General features: G+C 49.3%; 1 protein-coding gene across 1 annotated transcript; it reads left to right on the forward strand.

The window, feature by feature from the left end:
- Positions 1–3,395: 3,395 nt before the first annotated feature.
- LOC149473420 (uncharacterized) lies at positions 3,396–10,684 on the forward strand. Its single transcript, XM_089678652.1, has 2 exons — positions 3,396–3,612; positions 10,352–10,684. The coding sequence occupies exons 1-2, from the start codon at positions 3,424–3,426 to the stop codon at positions 10,598–10,600; spliced, it is 438 nt and encodes a 145-aa protein (XP_089534778.1). The 5' UTR covers positions 3,396–3,423; the 3' UTR covers positions 10,601–10,684.
- The last annotated feature ends 4,699 nt before the right edge of the window (positions 10,685–15,383 follow it).

The following is a 15,383-nucleotide window of genomic DNA, read 5'->3' on the forward strand; positions in this document are numbered from 1 at the left end:
TGACACCATAGAATGAAGACAACGTGTACCCCCCTCCCCTCCCCCCATCCCGAGCTCCGCCCACAGAACAATACACACATACCTCCACTGCCTGAGTGACACCATAGAATGAAGACAACGTGTACCCCCCTCCCTTCCCCCCCATCCCGAGCTCCGCCCACAGAACAATACACACACATACCTCCACTGCCTGAGTGACACCATAGAATGAAGACAACGTGTACCCCCCTCCCCCCATCCCGAGCTCCGCCCACAGAACAATACACACATACCTCCGCTGCCTGAGTGACACCATAGAATGAAGACAACGTGTACCCCCCTCCCCCCCATACCAAGCTCCGCCCACAGAACAATACACACATACCTCCACTGCCTGAGTGACACCATACCATGAAGACATCGTGTACCCCCCTCCCCCCATTCTGAGCTCCGCCCACAGAACAATACACACACATACCTCCACTGCCTGAGTGACACCATAGCATGAAGACAACGTGTACCCCCCTCCCCCCCATCCCGAGCTCCGCCCACAGAACAATACACACAAATACCTCCGCTGCCTGAGTGACACCATAGAATGAAGAGAAGCTGTCCCCTCATTGATGGATCTGTTAGCAGAGCATTCACGTCTCTTCATTGCAATGCTCCGCAGTGTAGATGCGTTTGCTGTTCTGTATAGGTGGGAATAGCAGCACACGCCAATTCACACGTACCACGTGTTGGTGTGTTAATATGTATGGGTTTTAATATGTACTACCGCGTGAATCCAAGGGGCCCTGTTGCAGAGGCTGTGTACCTGGGCCCTTTGTAGTCAGATCCTCAGCTTGCTGTCATGGTTCCCTGGTACAGCATGTAATGCGAAGTTGGAATTTTCCCAAATATTTCTTACTATGAGGGGGATTTACTAAAACTGAAGCTGTACAGGGCTGCTGTTAGAAACCATGGGGCCCCATACAGCCAGCCTGACAGGGCCCCCCTCCCAAAAAAAACCCAAAAAACAGTTTACTATGCTTCAGTTATGAATGAGCCGGTTGGGATGTTTCTACTAACTCTGACCATCTAGACTTGGCGATATTTGCCCCCACGGAACGGCTCAAGTTCAGTGACGTTTCATGGTGGCCATTTGTGGACTGCAGTCTTCAAGCCATTCCACAGATTTTTAATGGGGTTGACTCGGCCATGCAAGGACATTCCCCTTCTTCTCCGCCCATCACTGGGGGGTCATTCTTGCTGTGGGCTTTGGATCATTGTCATGTTGGAAGGGAAGCCTTCTTTCCATTGACAATTTTCTCAGATTTTCCTCCAAAATGTGACAGAATTTTGCCCCGTCCATATTTCCTTCTATCCTGCCAAGTGCTTCAGTCCCTGCGACAGAGAAACCCCCCATAACAGGATATTCCCCCCTCCATAACAGGATATTCCCCCCTCCATGCTGTACTGTAGGAGTGGCGGGATTTGGATGGTGAGCTGGAATGGATTTCCACCAGACACATTGTCTATTGTTGAGGCCAAATCCTTCCATTTTAGTCTCATCTGACCAGAACCCATTTCTCCACGTGGCCTCAGAATCTTTTGGCCAAGCTCGGTGGTGGCCTTTCTTGAGGAGCGGGCTTTTTTCTTGCACCCCTCCCATACAAGCCACGTTTGTGGAGGAGTGGTGAGATTGGTGCCACACGTACACAACGACCACTCTTTGTCACCAATTCCTGGCACGGCTTCCAAGTTGCTGTAGGCCTCTTGGTAGCCTCTCTGACCAGTTTCCTCTGGGCTCTTTCATCCAGTTCGGAGCGACGTCCCGATCCAGGGAGGGTCTGAGTTCTACCAATTACCTTACACTTCTTAATAATAGACTTCACTCCTCTTCTAGGCATTGGAAAAGCCTTTGTATTCATCTCCTGACTTGTGCCTGTCCACAACTTTATCCTGGAGGTCCCGGTGACAGTGCCTCGCCACACATAGGTGATTGTTTGCTTCAGTTGCACTACCAGGGACTGAAATGCTCCAGGAAAGCTATTTTCATGCTGAGCTAATCAAAATGACCAGCTGAAAGAAGTCAAATGGCTTTGTGTGCCATTATTTATTTATTTATTTCAGGTACTTATATAGCGCCGTCAATTTACGCAGCACTTTACATATATATTGTACATTCACATCAGTCCCCGCCCCCGAGGAGCGTACAATCTAAGGTCCCTAACTCACATTCATACATACACATAGTAGGGACAATTTGAGAAGGTGATTAGCTACACATGATTCAGTCTACAAGGAGGGGAGTGATCCTTTTACCAACTCAGTGATTCTGTTTTTTGAAATTTTGAAATGATCGGTCTACAAATCGAATGTTTGGTGTATTTTAACACTGAGAGACAGAATACAACAACAAATTCAGCAGAAATGCGTCTAACAAATGATGACTGATCTGCATGTTCATGAGGGAAAGAAGGATTTGATCCCCTATCATTCAGCAGGGTTTCTGGCTCCCAGGTGTCTTTCATACAGGTAACAAGCTGAGATTAGAAGCAGTCTCTTAAAGGGAGTGCTGCTAATCTCATTGTGTTACCTGTATAAAAGACACCTGTCCACAGGAGCCATCAAACCATCAGATTCCAAACTCTCCACCATGGCAAAGACCAAAGAGCTGTCCAAGGATGTCAGGGACAAGATGGTAGACCTACACAAGGCTGGACTGGGCTACCAAACTATGGCCAAGCAGCTTGGTGAGAAGGTGACAACAGTTGGTGCAATCATTCACAAATGGAAGAAACACAAAACAAGTGTCAGTCTCCCTAGGTCTGGTGCACCATGCAAGATCTCACCTCGTGGAGTGTCAATGAGCAGTATATCTGCTATAGGGCGGTCCTTAGGAGCAGAGGACCCCATTCAACCAGCGGCTCCTGCAGGGGTAGTGGCAGGGGCGGACTGACAACTCATGGGGTCCCCGGGCAATAGGGGATCATGGGGCCCCTGTGTCCTTGCCCACACCCGAAAAAGCCAATGAAAGGTACCAGGGGCATCTCATGGGGCCCCCTACTGATCCCGGGCCCTCGGGCAGTGCCCGAGTGCTCGAATGGTCAGTCCGCCCCTGGGTAGTGGTAAACTATAAAAACCTGCCGGCCTTCGCACTGATAATATCTTCTTCCAGGTTCTCCGGCTTTATTATTATTTACACAATTTTGCATGCGTGCAATTAATCACCAGTCACCAGTGCGTGCGAGGAGACTTTGAATGACACCTCCTTACTGCAAAGTCAATATTTCCATTTTTGTTTCCTGCTGAGAAGTTTCGTAAAGTGAGCCCAGAGCCCCGGCTCCAACCATGACATCTGGACGTAGGCGTTGTGCAATATAAAGTCGGGGGCTGGCAATGCTGCCTACACTGAAGGAGAACGAGTGACACTTCTGTCTGTGAACCAAGTATCAGAAGATGCGGAATTACTTCATCTTCTTCATCTTGTTCCAGGCCATGGCAGTCTTGTATGCCGCATCCATCTACCACCCATTGAGGAGACCACCCAACCCCCAGTCACTGGAAGATTCTATAGACCTCTTCAACGAAGGGCTGAATAATTCAAGTTTTCTCTACAAGCTGCTCAAGGTGGACTCACACTGTCAGGTATGTAGGAAAGCTGCTTTTGTCTTTATGTCCAATAACACATCTGGTAGAGCAGGAAAAGTCCAAAATCAATGACGTCCTGGTGACCCCAGTTACACTTTATGGCCAAATATTTGTGGATGTCAAGTGTGTATACCCTCTGGAGTTGTAGGCCGGGTGTAGCAGGATGAGGAGTGGAGCCCGTAGTGAGTCCAGACAAAGTAGAATATCAGAAGTCTGGAAGCTGCTTTGCTGCTGGAGGTGCTCGGACCAGGTCTGCCCGGGAAGCTGGTCCATAGGTTGGGCAGAGGAACTTGCAGGTGCAAGGAGAAGAACTGTACTCAGGGTATGCAGGGTCAGCAACACCCAGGCAGCAGAGGACCAAATCTAATGTAGGTTTACGATCAAAGTACAGGCCAAGGTTGACAACACCCAGGCAGCAGAGGACCAAATCTAATGCAGGTTTACGATCAAAGTCCAGGCCAAGATTGACAACACCCAGGCAGCTGAGGACCAAATCTAATGCAGGTTTACGATCAAAGTCCAGGCCAAAGTTGACAAGAAACAGGCAGCAGAGGACCAAATCTATTGCAGGTTTACGATCAAAGTCCAGGCCAAAGTTGACAAGAAACAGGCAGCAGAGGACCAAATCTAATGCAGGTTTACGATCAAAGTCCAGGCAAAGGTTGACAACACCCAGCAAGCAGAGGACCAAATCTAATGCAGGTTTCCGAACAAAGTCCAGGCCAAGTTGACAACACCCAGCAAGCATAGGACCAAATCTAATGCAGGTTTTTGAACAAAGTCCAGGCCAAGGTTGGCAACAAACAGGCAGCAGAGGACCAAATCTAATGCAGGTTTATGATCACAGTCCAGGCCAAGGTTGACAACACCCAGGTAGCAGAATACCAAATCTAATGTAGGTTTACGATCAAAATTCAGGCCAAGGTTGACAACAAACAGGCAGCAGAGGATCAAATCTAATGCAGGTTTATTATCAAAGTCCAGGCAAAGGTTGACAACACCCAGCAAGCAGAGGACCAAATCTAATGCAGGTTTCCGAACAAAGTCCAGGCCAAGATTGACAACACCCAAGCAGCTGAGGACCAAATCTAATGCAGGTTTACGATCAAAGTCCAGGCCAAGGTTGACAACACCCAGGTAGCAGAGGACCAAATCTAATGTAGGTTTACGATCAAAATTCAGACCAAGATTGACAACACCCAAGCAGCTGAGGACCAAATCTAATATAGTTTACGATCAAAGTCCAGGCCAAGATTGACAACACCCAAGCAGCTGAGGACCAAATCTAATGCAGGTTTACGATCAAAGTCCAGGCCAAGGTTGACAACACCCAGGAAGCAGAGGACCAAATCTAATGCAGGTTTACGATCAAAGTCCAGGCCAAGATTGACAACACCCAGGCAGCAGAGGACCAAATCTAATGCAGGTTTACGATCAAAGTTCAGGCCAAGATTGACAACACCCAGGCAGCTGAGGACCAAATCTAATGCAGGTTTACGATCAAAGTCCAGGCCAAAATTGACAAGAAACAGGCAGCAGAGGACCAAATCTATTGCAGGTTTACGATCAAAGTCCAGGCCAAAGTTGACAAGAAACAGGCAGCAGAGGACCAAATCTAATGTAGGGTTACGATCAAAGTCCAGGCCAAGGTTGACAACACCCAGGAAGCAGAGGACCAAATCTAATGCAGGTTTACGAACAAAGTCCAGGCCAAGGTTGGCAACAAACAGGCAGCAGAGGACCAAATCTAATGTAGGGTTACGATCAAAGTCCAGGCCAAGGTTGACAACACCCAGGAAGCAGAGGACCAAATCTAATGCAGGTTTACGAACAAAGTCCAGGCCAAGGTTGACAACACCCAGGTAGCAGAGGACCAAATCTAATGCAGGTTTACGAACAAAGTCCAGGCCAAGGTTGGCAACAAACAGGCAGCAGAGGACCAAATCTAATGTAGGGTTACGATCAAAGTCCAGGCCAAGGTTGACAACACCCAGGAAGCAGAGGACCAAATCTAATGCAGGTTTACGAACAAAGTCCAGGCCAAGGTTGACAACACCCAGGTAGCAGAGGACCAAATCTAATGTAGGTTTACGATCAAAATTCAGGCCAAGGTTGACAACACCCAGGCAGCTGAGGACCAAATCTAATGCAGGTTTACGATCGAAGTCCAGGCCAAAGTTGACAAGAAAAAGGAAGCAGAGGACCAAATCTAATGCAGGTTTACGATCAAAGTCCAGGCCAAGGTTGACAACACCCAGGCAGCTGAGGACCAAATCTAATGCAGGTTTACGATCGAAGTCCAGGCCAAGGTTGACAACACCCAGGCAGCTGAGGACCAAATCTAATGCAGGTTTACGATCGAAGTCCAGGCCAAAGTTGACAAGAAAAAGGAAGCAGAGGACCAAATCTAATGCAGGTTTACGATCGAAGTCCAGGCCAAAGTTGACAAGAAAAAGGAAGCAGAGGACCAAATCTAATGTAGGTTTACGATCAAAATTCAGACCAAGATTGACAACACCCAAGCAGCTGAGGACCAAATCTAATATAGTTTACGATCAAAGTCCAGGCCAAGATTGACAACACCCAAGCAGCTGAGGACCAAATCTAATGCAGGTTTACGATCAAAGTCCAGGCCAAGGTTGACAACACCCAGGCAGCAGAGGACCAAATCTAATGCAGGTTTACGATCAAAGTCCAGGCCAAGATTGACAACACCCAGGCAGCAGAGTACCAAATCTAATGCAGGTTTACGATCAAAGTCCAGGCCAAGATTGACAACACCCAGGCAGCTGAGGACCAAATCTAATGCAGGTTTACGATCAAAGTCCAGGCCAAAGTTGACAAGAAACAGGCAGCAGAGGACCAAATCTATTGCAGGTTTACGATCAAAGTCCAGGCCAAAGTTGACAAGAAACAGGCAGCAGAGGACCAAATCTAATGCAGGTTTACGATCAAAGTCCAGGCCAAGGTTGACAACACCCAGGCAGCAGAGGACCAAATCTAATGCAGGTTTACGATCAAAGTCCAGGCCAAGATTGACAACACCCAGGCAGCAGAGGACCAAATCTAATGCAGGTTTACGATCAAAGTCCAGGCCAAGATTGACAACACCCAGGCAGCTGAGGACCAAATCTAATGCAGGTTTACGATCAAAGTCCAGGCCAAGGTTGACAACACCCAGGCAGCAGAGGACCAAATCTAATGCAGGTTTACGATCAAAGTCCAGGCCAAGATTGACAACACCCAGGCAGCAGAGGACCAAATCTAATGCAGGTTTACGATCAAAGTCCAGGCCAAGATTGACAACACCCAGGCAGCTGAGGACCAAATCTAATGCAGGTTTACGATCAAAGTCCAGACCAAGGTTGACAACACCCAGGCAGCTGAGGACCAAATCTAATGCAGGTTTACGATCAAAGTCCAGGCCAAAGTTGACAAGAAACAGGCAGCAGAGGACCAAATCTATTGCAGGTTTACGAACAAAGTCCAGGCCAAGGTTGGCAAGAAACAGGCAGCAGAGGACCAAATCTATTGCAGGTTTACGATCAAAGTCCAGGCCAAAGTTGACAAGAAACAGGCAGCAAAGGACCAAATCTAATGCAGGTTTACGAACAAAGTCCAGGCCAAGGTTGGCAACAAACAGGCAGCAGAGGACCAAATCTAATGTAGGGTTACGATCAAAGTCCAGGCCAAGGTTGACAACACCCAGGTAGCAGAGGACCAAATCTAATTGTAAGCTCGTAAGAGTAGGGCCCTCTTACCCCTCGTACATTGTTTGTTGTTGTTGTACTGTGCCATGTATTGTCCCCCCTATTGTACAGCGCTGAGCAAACCCTTTGGCGCTATATAAACTCGTAGTAATAATAATAATAATAATAATGTAGGTTTACGATCAAAATTCAGGCCAAGGTTGACAACACCCAGGCAGCTGAGGACCAAATCTAATGCAGGTTTACGATCGAAGTCCAGGCCAAAGTTGACAAGAAAAAGGCAGCAGAGGACCAAATCTAATGCAGGTTTACGATCGAAGTCCAGGCCAAAGTTGACAAGAAAAAGGCAGCAGAGGACCAAATCTAATGCAGGTTTATGATCAAAGTCCAGGCCAAGGTTGACAACACCCAGGTAGCAGAGGACCAAATCTAATGTAGGTTTACGATCAAAGTCCAGGCCAAAGTTGACAAGAAACAGGCAGCAGAGGACCAAATCTAATGGACCTTCCTTCTCTAGGTCACCAGTCATTCACCATCTGAACTGGCTGCCATACACTCCCTCCCCCAGGTAATGACTTCATGTACATATTCTTCAGAAGATCTCCCAACCAGTCCACCACTTACTACTGCAGCTCAGTCCATTATCTGCTCTTGAACTCCTCAATCCCATCATGTGACACCCACTTCCTGTCCAGGCCGTTTTTCCCGTGTGACGGATAGTTAACCACTTGCCTACCAGGCACTTATACCCCCTTATTTACCAGGCCAATTTTCAGCTTTCAGCGCTGCCGCACTTTGATTGACAATTGCATGGTCATGCAACATTGTACCCATATGAAATTTTGATCATTTTTTTCTCACAAATAGAGCTTTCTTTTGGTGGTATTTAATCGCCACTGGGCGCTTTACTTTTTGCGCTATAAACAAAAAAATTGCAAAAAATTTGAAAAAAAAAAAAGGTTTTTTTGTTTCTATTATAAAATTTTTCAAACAGGTAATTTTTCTCCTTCACTGATGTGCGTTGATGAGGCAGCACTGAAGGGCACTGAAAGGCGGCACTGATGGGCACTGATAGGCAGCACTAAAGGGCACTGATAGGCAGTACTAATGAGGTGGCACAGATAGGCGGCACTAATGAGGTGTCACGGATAGGCGGCACTAATATGCAGCACTGATAGGCGGCACTGATAGGTGACACTGATGATGGGTACTGATAGACGGCACTGACTGGCATCACTGCTGGGCACTGACTGGCGGCACTGACTGGCACAACCGCTGGGCACTGACTGGTGGCACTGACTGGCTGCACTGCTGGGCTGCACTGGTGGGTGGCACTGGTGGGCAGCACTGGTGGGTGGGCACAGGTGGGTGGCACTGGTGGGCACAGGTAGGTGGCACTGCTGGGCACAGGTAGGTGGCACTTCTGGGCACAGGTGTGTGACACTACAGAGTCGCACAGGTGGGTGCATTGCTGGGCACAGGTGGGTGCACTGCTGGGCACAGGTGGGTGATCTGCTGGGCACAGGTGGGCGGAGCTAGTGGGCGCACTGCTGGGCACAGGTGGGTGGAACTTGCGGGTGGCATTGCTGGGCACCGATCATCAGGGCACTGATCATCAGTGCCCTGATGATCGGTGCCGATCCCCGCTCTGACAACTGCCGGTTCTCGGCAGTACTTTCCTCACGATCTGACAGCGTGAGGAAAGTGCAGCCGAGAACCGGCAATTGCATTTCCCTGTGATCAGTGTGTCATTGGACACCGCTGATCAGGTGGTAAAAGGCCGCTGTGATTGGCCTTTTACCACATCACGTGATCAGCTGTGTCCGTAGGACACAGCAATCACGGAGATCGCCGGGTGCGCGCCCCCTGGGGCACGCAGGAGAGCGCGTTCTGGGAGGACGTCATATGACGTCCACCCAGAACTGGCCGGCCGCAGTGCAGCCGTCATTCGGCTATCTGCGGTCGGCAACTAGTTAAGTCAGTTCCAGCAGCAAGGTTTGGGAATCTTTGGTTCACCAAATATCACAGGTTCCTCACTAGAGATTGCCTTAGGGCCATGTGGGGAATCTCCTGAGGGGCCTCGCCTATGCCATTAGTTATAGCTCTAATTCACAGGGGTCCAGTTGAACACTCGAGGTTCTGGAGATATTCAGGCCTAGGTTGCCCATCACATCCACCCAAGGGAACCTTCTTTCCATCGCCACGTAGGTGGACCTTCCTCCTCTAGGTCCCAACTCATTCACCATCTGAACCGGCTGCCATACTCTCCCTCCCCCAGGTAATGGCGGCATGTACATTTTCTTCTGAAGATCGCCCAACCAGTCACAGGGGTCCAGGAGACATGGGGGGCCCAGGTCGCCCAGCACATGCATCTAAGGAAACCTTCTTTCCATCACCGGGCAGGTGGACCTTCCTCCTCTAGGTCACCACTCATTCACCATCTGAACCGGCTGCCATACTCTCCCTCTCCCAGGTAATGACTGCATGTACATTTTCTTCAGAAGATCTCCCAACCAGTCACAGGGGTCCAGGAGACATGTTGGGCCCAGGTCGCCCAGCACATGCATCTAAGGGAACCTTCTTTCCATCACCGGGCAGGTGGACCTTCCTCCTCATCGGAACCGGCTGCTATTCACCCAACCAGTCCAGCTCTTATTACTGCAGCTCAGTCCATGATCTGCTCCCGAATTCCTGCCAAGGTGAACACGGCTTACCAAGGGCCACCCATTGAGCGCTTCATCAAAATTTATACACCGTATGGCCAAGCTTTACTCCGTGTCGTGTCTTTGGGACCAGACAAGAGTTTTTTTTTTTCTGGGGAAACACCTCATTATGGTCACTAGATGGGGCTAAAGATTAATATTTAATTCCTATGATCCTCAGCTCCCTCTAGTGGCCACAATCAAATATTTTCCAAAACCGCACTTTTTTTGAATAACATTCAACCTGTAGAGGAAATAGAAGGAGAACATTCAATTTTTGAATCGGAATCCTTTTTTATAACACAATGTTCCTTCTCTCTACAGACCTCCAACCTCCCGGAGAAGGAGAATGATGAACAAAAATCCAGCCGGAGTCATCCCAAGGCCGAATTGATCGACTCCGGAGGGAAGAGGGAGGCGGCCGTACCGGATGGCGGCGTTTTGTCGGATATCGTTGGAGCCTCGTGCGTCAAATGCCTATTTGATGACCTTCCCAATTCCCAAAACCCCATTAGAAGTTCTGCATTTCCTGGATTTTTATTATGTATTTTATTGCTATTAGAATGTAATTAATGCTTTCATCATCGCACATATTTGTATCTATGGATCTCGTGTAAACGATGGGGGATATGATGTCATCTAAAAAATTTAATTTTATTTTTGTTATTATTATTACTATTATTACTCTTTCTATTATTATGCTGTTTACCAAAATCAGGGCTTTTTTTCAGCAGGAACGTGGGGGAACGCAGTTCCGGCACCTCACGCGAGGGGTGCTGGGGTATGCTAGAGGGACCATTGATGCTGGCTGCTGGGGGATCTATTGTTCCAGGTGGAGGAAGAGTCAGTTGTTGCTGGGAGGGATCTACTGTTGATTGAGGGGTGTATTGGTGCTGGCTGCTGGAGGATCTATTGTTTAGGGTGGGGGAGTAGTTAGTAGTTGCTGGTAGGGATCTACTATTGTATGAGGGGTCTATTGCTGCTGGTTTCTAAGGGATCTATTGTATATGGTGGAGGAAGAGTTAGTTGATGCTGGGAGGGATCTACTGTTGAGTGAGGGGGTCTTTGGTTGCTGGCTGCTGGAGGATCTATTAATGCTGTCTGCTGGGAGATTTATTGCTGCTGAGGGGGTCTATTGTTGTGGGGGATATATTGTTGCTAGGGGGATTCATTGTTGTGGGGGGGGGGGTATTTTGTTGCAGGGGGTATATGGTTGCTGGTGGGGGTCTATTGTACCTGGGGTGGATCTATTGTTGCTGTGGAGTATATTGTTGCTGGGAGATCTAATATTGCTAGGGGGATCCATTGTTGTTGGGGTTTTTTTTTGCATGGGGTGTAGTGTTGCTGGGGGATCTATTGTTGCTAGGGGGATTCATTGTTGCGGGGGGTATATTGTTGCTGGTGGGGGTCTATTGTACCTGGGGTGGATCTATTGTTGCTGTGGAGCATTTTGTTGCTGGAGATCTATTGTTGCTAGGGGATCCATTGTTGTTGGGGGGTATTTTTTGAAAGGGGTGTAGTGTTGCTGGGGGATCTATTGTTGCTAGGGGGATTCATTGTTGTTGGGGAGTATTTTTTGCAAGGGGGGTAGTGTTGCTGGGGGATCTATTGTTGCTAAGGGGATAAACTGTTGTGCAGTATTTTGTTGCTGGGGGTGTAGTGTTGCTGGAGGATCTATTGTTGCTAGGAGAATCCATTATTTCGGGGGGATCTATTGTTGCTAGGGGAATCCATTGTTGTTGTGTGGTATTGTGTTGCTGGGGGATCTATTGTTGCTTTTGGGATCTTTTGTTGCTGGGGGGATTCACTGTTGCTGTGGGGTATTTTTTTGCTGGGGGGGTCTATTGTTGCTAGGGGAATTCATTGTTGCTGGGTGTTCGTTTGTTGCAGGGGGTCTATTGTTGCTAGGGGGATTCATTGTTGCTGGGGGTTCTTTTGTTGCAGGGGGTCTATTGTTGCTAGGGGGATTCATTGTTGCTGGGGGTTCTTTTGTTGCAGGGGGTATATTGTTGATGCTAGGGGTCTATTGTACCTGTGGTGGATCTATTGTTGCTGTGGGGTATTTTGTTTCTAAAGGGGTCTATTGTTGCTGCGGGATCTATTTTTGCTAGGGGATCCATTGTTGTTATGGTGTAATTTGCTGCTTTTGGGATCTACTGTTGCTGTTGAAATCTATTGTTGCTAGGGGGTATTTTGTTGTGCGGGCATATTGTTGCTGGGGGATCTATTGTTGCTGGTGGAGGGGCCTATTATACCTGGGGTAGATCTATTGTTGCTGTGGGGGTATTTTGTTGCTGGGGGTCTATTGTTGCTAGGGGGATCCATTGTTGTTGTTCTGTATTTTCTTGCTGGGGGGTGTAGCGTTGCTGGGGGCTCTATTGTTGATTTTGGGATCTATTGTTGCTAGGGGAATCCATTGTTGCTGGGGGATCTATTGATGTGGGGGGGGGGGGCATTTTTTGTGGGTGTATATTGTTGCTGGGGGGGGGATATCTTATTGCTAGTAGGATCTATGTTTGCTGAGGGAGGATATACAGTTGCAGAGGGGATCTACTGCTGCTGGAGAGGGGGTGGAACAAAGGAATAGTGCTCGCAGGTGGGCGGAGCCCCTTCTGACAGGTTTTCCTGACACCAAGAGAAAAATGGTGACAGGGGAGGGACCTAAAGCAGATTAACAGCCTCAGCTCTGTCCTGTGTGGGGGGCGTGTCCCTTCCCTCCAATCAAACTCTCAGGACTCTCCTCACTGAGCTCTGCAGAGTGTAGCGTCAGCTCCCCGCCCCATTTTTTCTGAACTTTCAGACAGGCTGTATAAATTCAGCGCTTTGAACAGATGTAGAGAAGAGAAGACTGCTGATAAACAGGCACGGTGTCTGGTGTGGGTGGGACGGAACCTTCCATCCTGTGTCCAGGTGCTTCTAGGGGCCCCCGGGCTGTGTGAGTACCCTGGAGTGCAGGGCCCAAACTACTGCAGCTGCTCCCATTTTGGAGGCAAATAAAAAAGCCTGAGGGCCACGGCCAGAGGAGCCACCAGTGTGTGTAGCAGACGTGCGTGGCTCGGTTTTCAGAATTGGGACAAATGTTTTGGTATTCGGATGTCTCAGAATCACCGAACTGCAATAGTAACGAATCAGAAATAACGGAAAGAGATTTGCATGAAGTTCGAATCGAATTAGACTGGAATTTGAATATGAAATGAGTAGACTAGAACAAAAAAAAAAAGAATAGAATAGATTAGAATAGAAAATAATAGAATAGACAATGAACAGAATAGAATAGATTAGAAAAAAAACAATAGAGTAGAATAAAATAGATAGAACATAACTGTCTTCCAAAATTTAAATTTCAAATAGAATAAAATTGAATTTGAATAGAATAGAATAGAAAAGAAAAAAAAATAGAACAGAATAGAAAAAAAAACAATAGAACACAATAGAAAGAATATAACCGTCTTCCAAAATGCACATTTCAAACAGAATAAATTTGAATTTGAATAGAATAGATTAGAAAAGATTAGAACAGAAAATAATAGAATAGACAAAAAAATTAAATAGAATAGAAAAGGTTAGAAAAACAATAGAGTAGAATAAAATAGAATAGAATAGAAAAAAAAACGATAGAACACAATAGAATGAATATAACCGTCTTCCAAAATGCACATTTCAAACAGAATACATTTGAATTTGAATAGAATAGATTAGAATAGAAAAGAAATAGAATAGAATAGAAAGACTATAAGTGTCTTCCAAAATTCGAATAGAATAAATTCACCCGTCCTGACCTGTACCTGTCTTACTGCCCTGAATATGGCACACACTGGAGGGGCGATCACAGGAGGGATACACTGGAGGGGCGATCACAGGAGGGATACACTGGAGGGGCGATCACAGGAGGGATACACTGGAGGGGCGATCACAGGAGGGATACACTGGAGGGGCGATCACAGGAGGGATACACTGGAGGGGCGATCACAGGAGGCGCACACTGGAGGGGCGATCACAGGAGGCGCACACTGGAGGGGCGATCACAGGAGGCGCACACTGGAGGGGCGATCACAGGAGGCGCACACTGGAGGGGCGATCACAGGAGGCGCACACTGGAGGGGCGATCACAGGAGGCGCGCATTGGAGGGGCGATCACAGGAGGCGCACACTGGAGGGGCGTTCACAGGAGGCGCACACTGGAGGGGCGATCACAGGAGGGATACACTGGAGGGGCGATCACAGGAGACGTACATTGGAGGGGCGATCACAGGAGGCGCACGCTGGAGGGGCGATCACAGGAGGCGCACGCTGGAGGGGCGATCACAGGAGGCGCACGCTGGAGGGGCGATCACAGGAGGAGCACGCTGCAGGGGCGATCACAGGAGGCGCACGCTGGAGGGGCGATCACAGGAGGCACACACTGGAGGGGCGATCACAGGAGGCGCGCATTGGAGGGGCGATCACAGGAGGCGCACACTGGAGGGGCGTTCACAGGAGGCGCACACTGGAGGGGCGATCACAGGAGGCGCACACTGGAGGGGCGATCACAGGAGGCGCACACTGGAGGGGCGATCACAGGAGACGCACACTGGAGGGGCGATCACAGGAGACGCACACTGGAGGGGCGATCTCAGGAGACGCACACTGGAGGGGCGATCACAGGAGACGCACACTGGAGGGGCGATCTCAGGAGGCGCACACTGGAGAGGCGATCACAGGAGACGCACACTGGAGAGGCGATCACAGGAGACGCACACTGGAGGGGCGATCACAGGAGGCGCACACTGGAGGGGCGATCACAGGAGACGTACATTGGAGGGGCGATCACAGGAGGCGCACGCTGGAGGGGCGATCACAGGAGGCGCACGCTGGAGGGGCGATCACAGGAGGCGCACGCTGGAGGGGCGATCACAGGAGGCGCACGCTGGAGGGGCGATCACAGGAGGCGCACGCTGGAGGGGCGATCACAGGAGGCGCACGCTGGAGGGGCGATCACAGGAGGCGCACATTGGAGGGGCGATCACAGGAGGCGCACACTGGAGGGGCGATCACAGGAGGCGCACACTGGAGGGGCGATCACAGGAGGCGCACACTGGAGGGGCGATCACAGGAGACGCACACTGGAGGGGCGATCTCAGGAGGCGCACACTGGAGAGGCGATCACAGGAGACGCACACTGGAGGGGCGATCACAGGAGGCGCACACTGGAGAGGCGATCACAGGAGACGCACACTGGAGAGGCGATCACAGGAGACGCACACTGGAGGGGCGATCTCAGGAGGCGCACACTGGAGAGGCGATCACAGGAGACGCACACTGGAGAGGCGATCACAGGAGACGCACACTGGAGGGGCGATCACAGGAGACGCACACT

The sequence above is a fragment of the Staurois parvus genome, unplaced genomic scaffold, assembly GCF_062004578.1.
Source record: "Staurois parvus isolate SC_StPar_1 unplaced genomic scaffold, SC_StPar_1.0 ptg000016l, whole genome shotgun sequence".
In the NCBI taxonomy this organism is placed as follows: domain Eukaryota; kingdom Metazoa; phylum Chordata; class Amphibia; order Anura; family Ranidae; genus Staurois; species Staurois parvus.

What these genes read in the sequence shown, in the direction of transcription:
- LOC149473420 (XM_089678652.1), top strand. Translation starts at nt 3,424, where the DNA reads ATGCGGAATTACTTCATCTTCTTCATCTTGTTCCAGGCCATGGCAGTC. An exon ending in AGGTGGACTCACACTGTCAG is followed by an intron (nt 3,613 to 10,351) that starts GTATGTAGGAAA and finishes TTCTCTCTACAG; the next exon opens with ACCTCCAACCTCCCGGAGAA.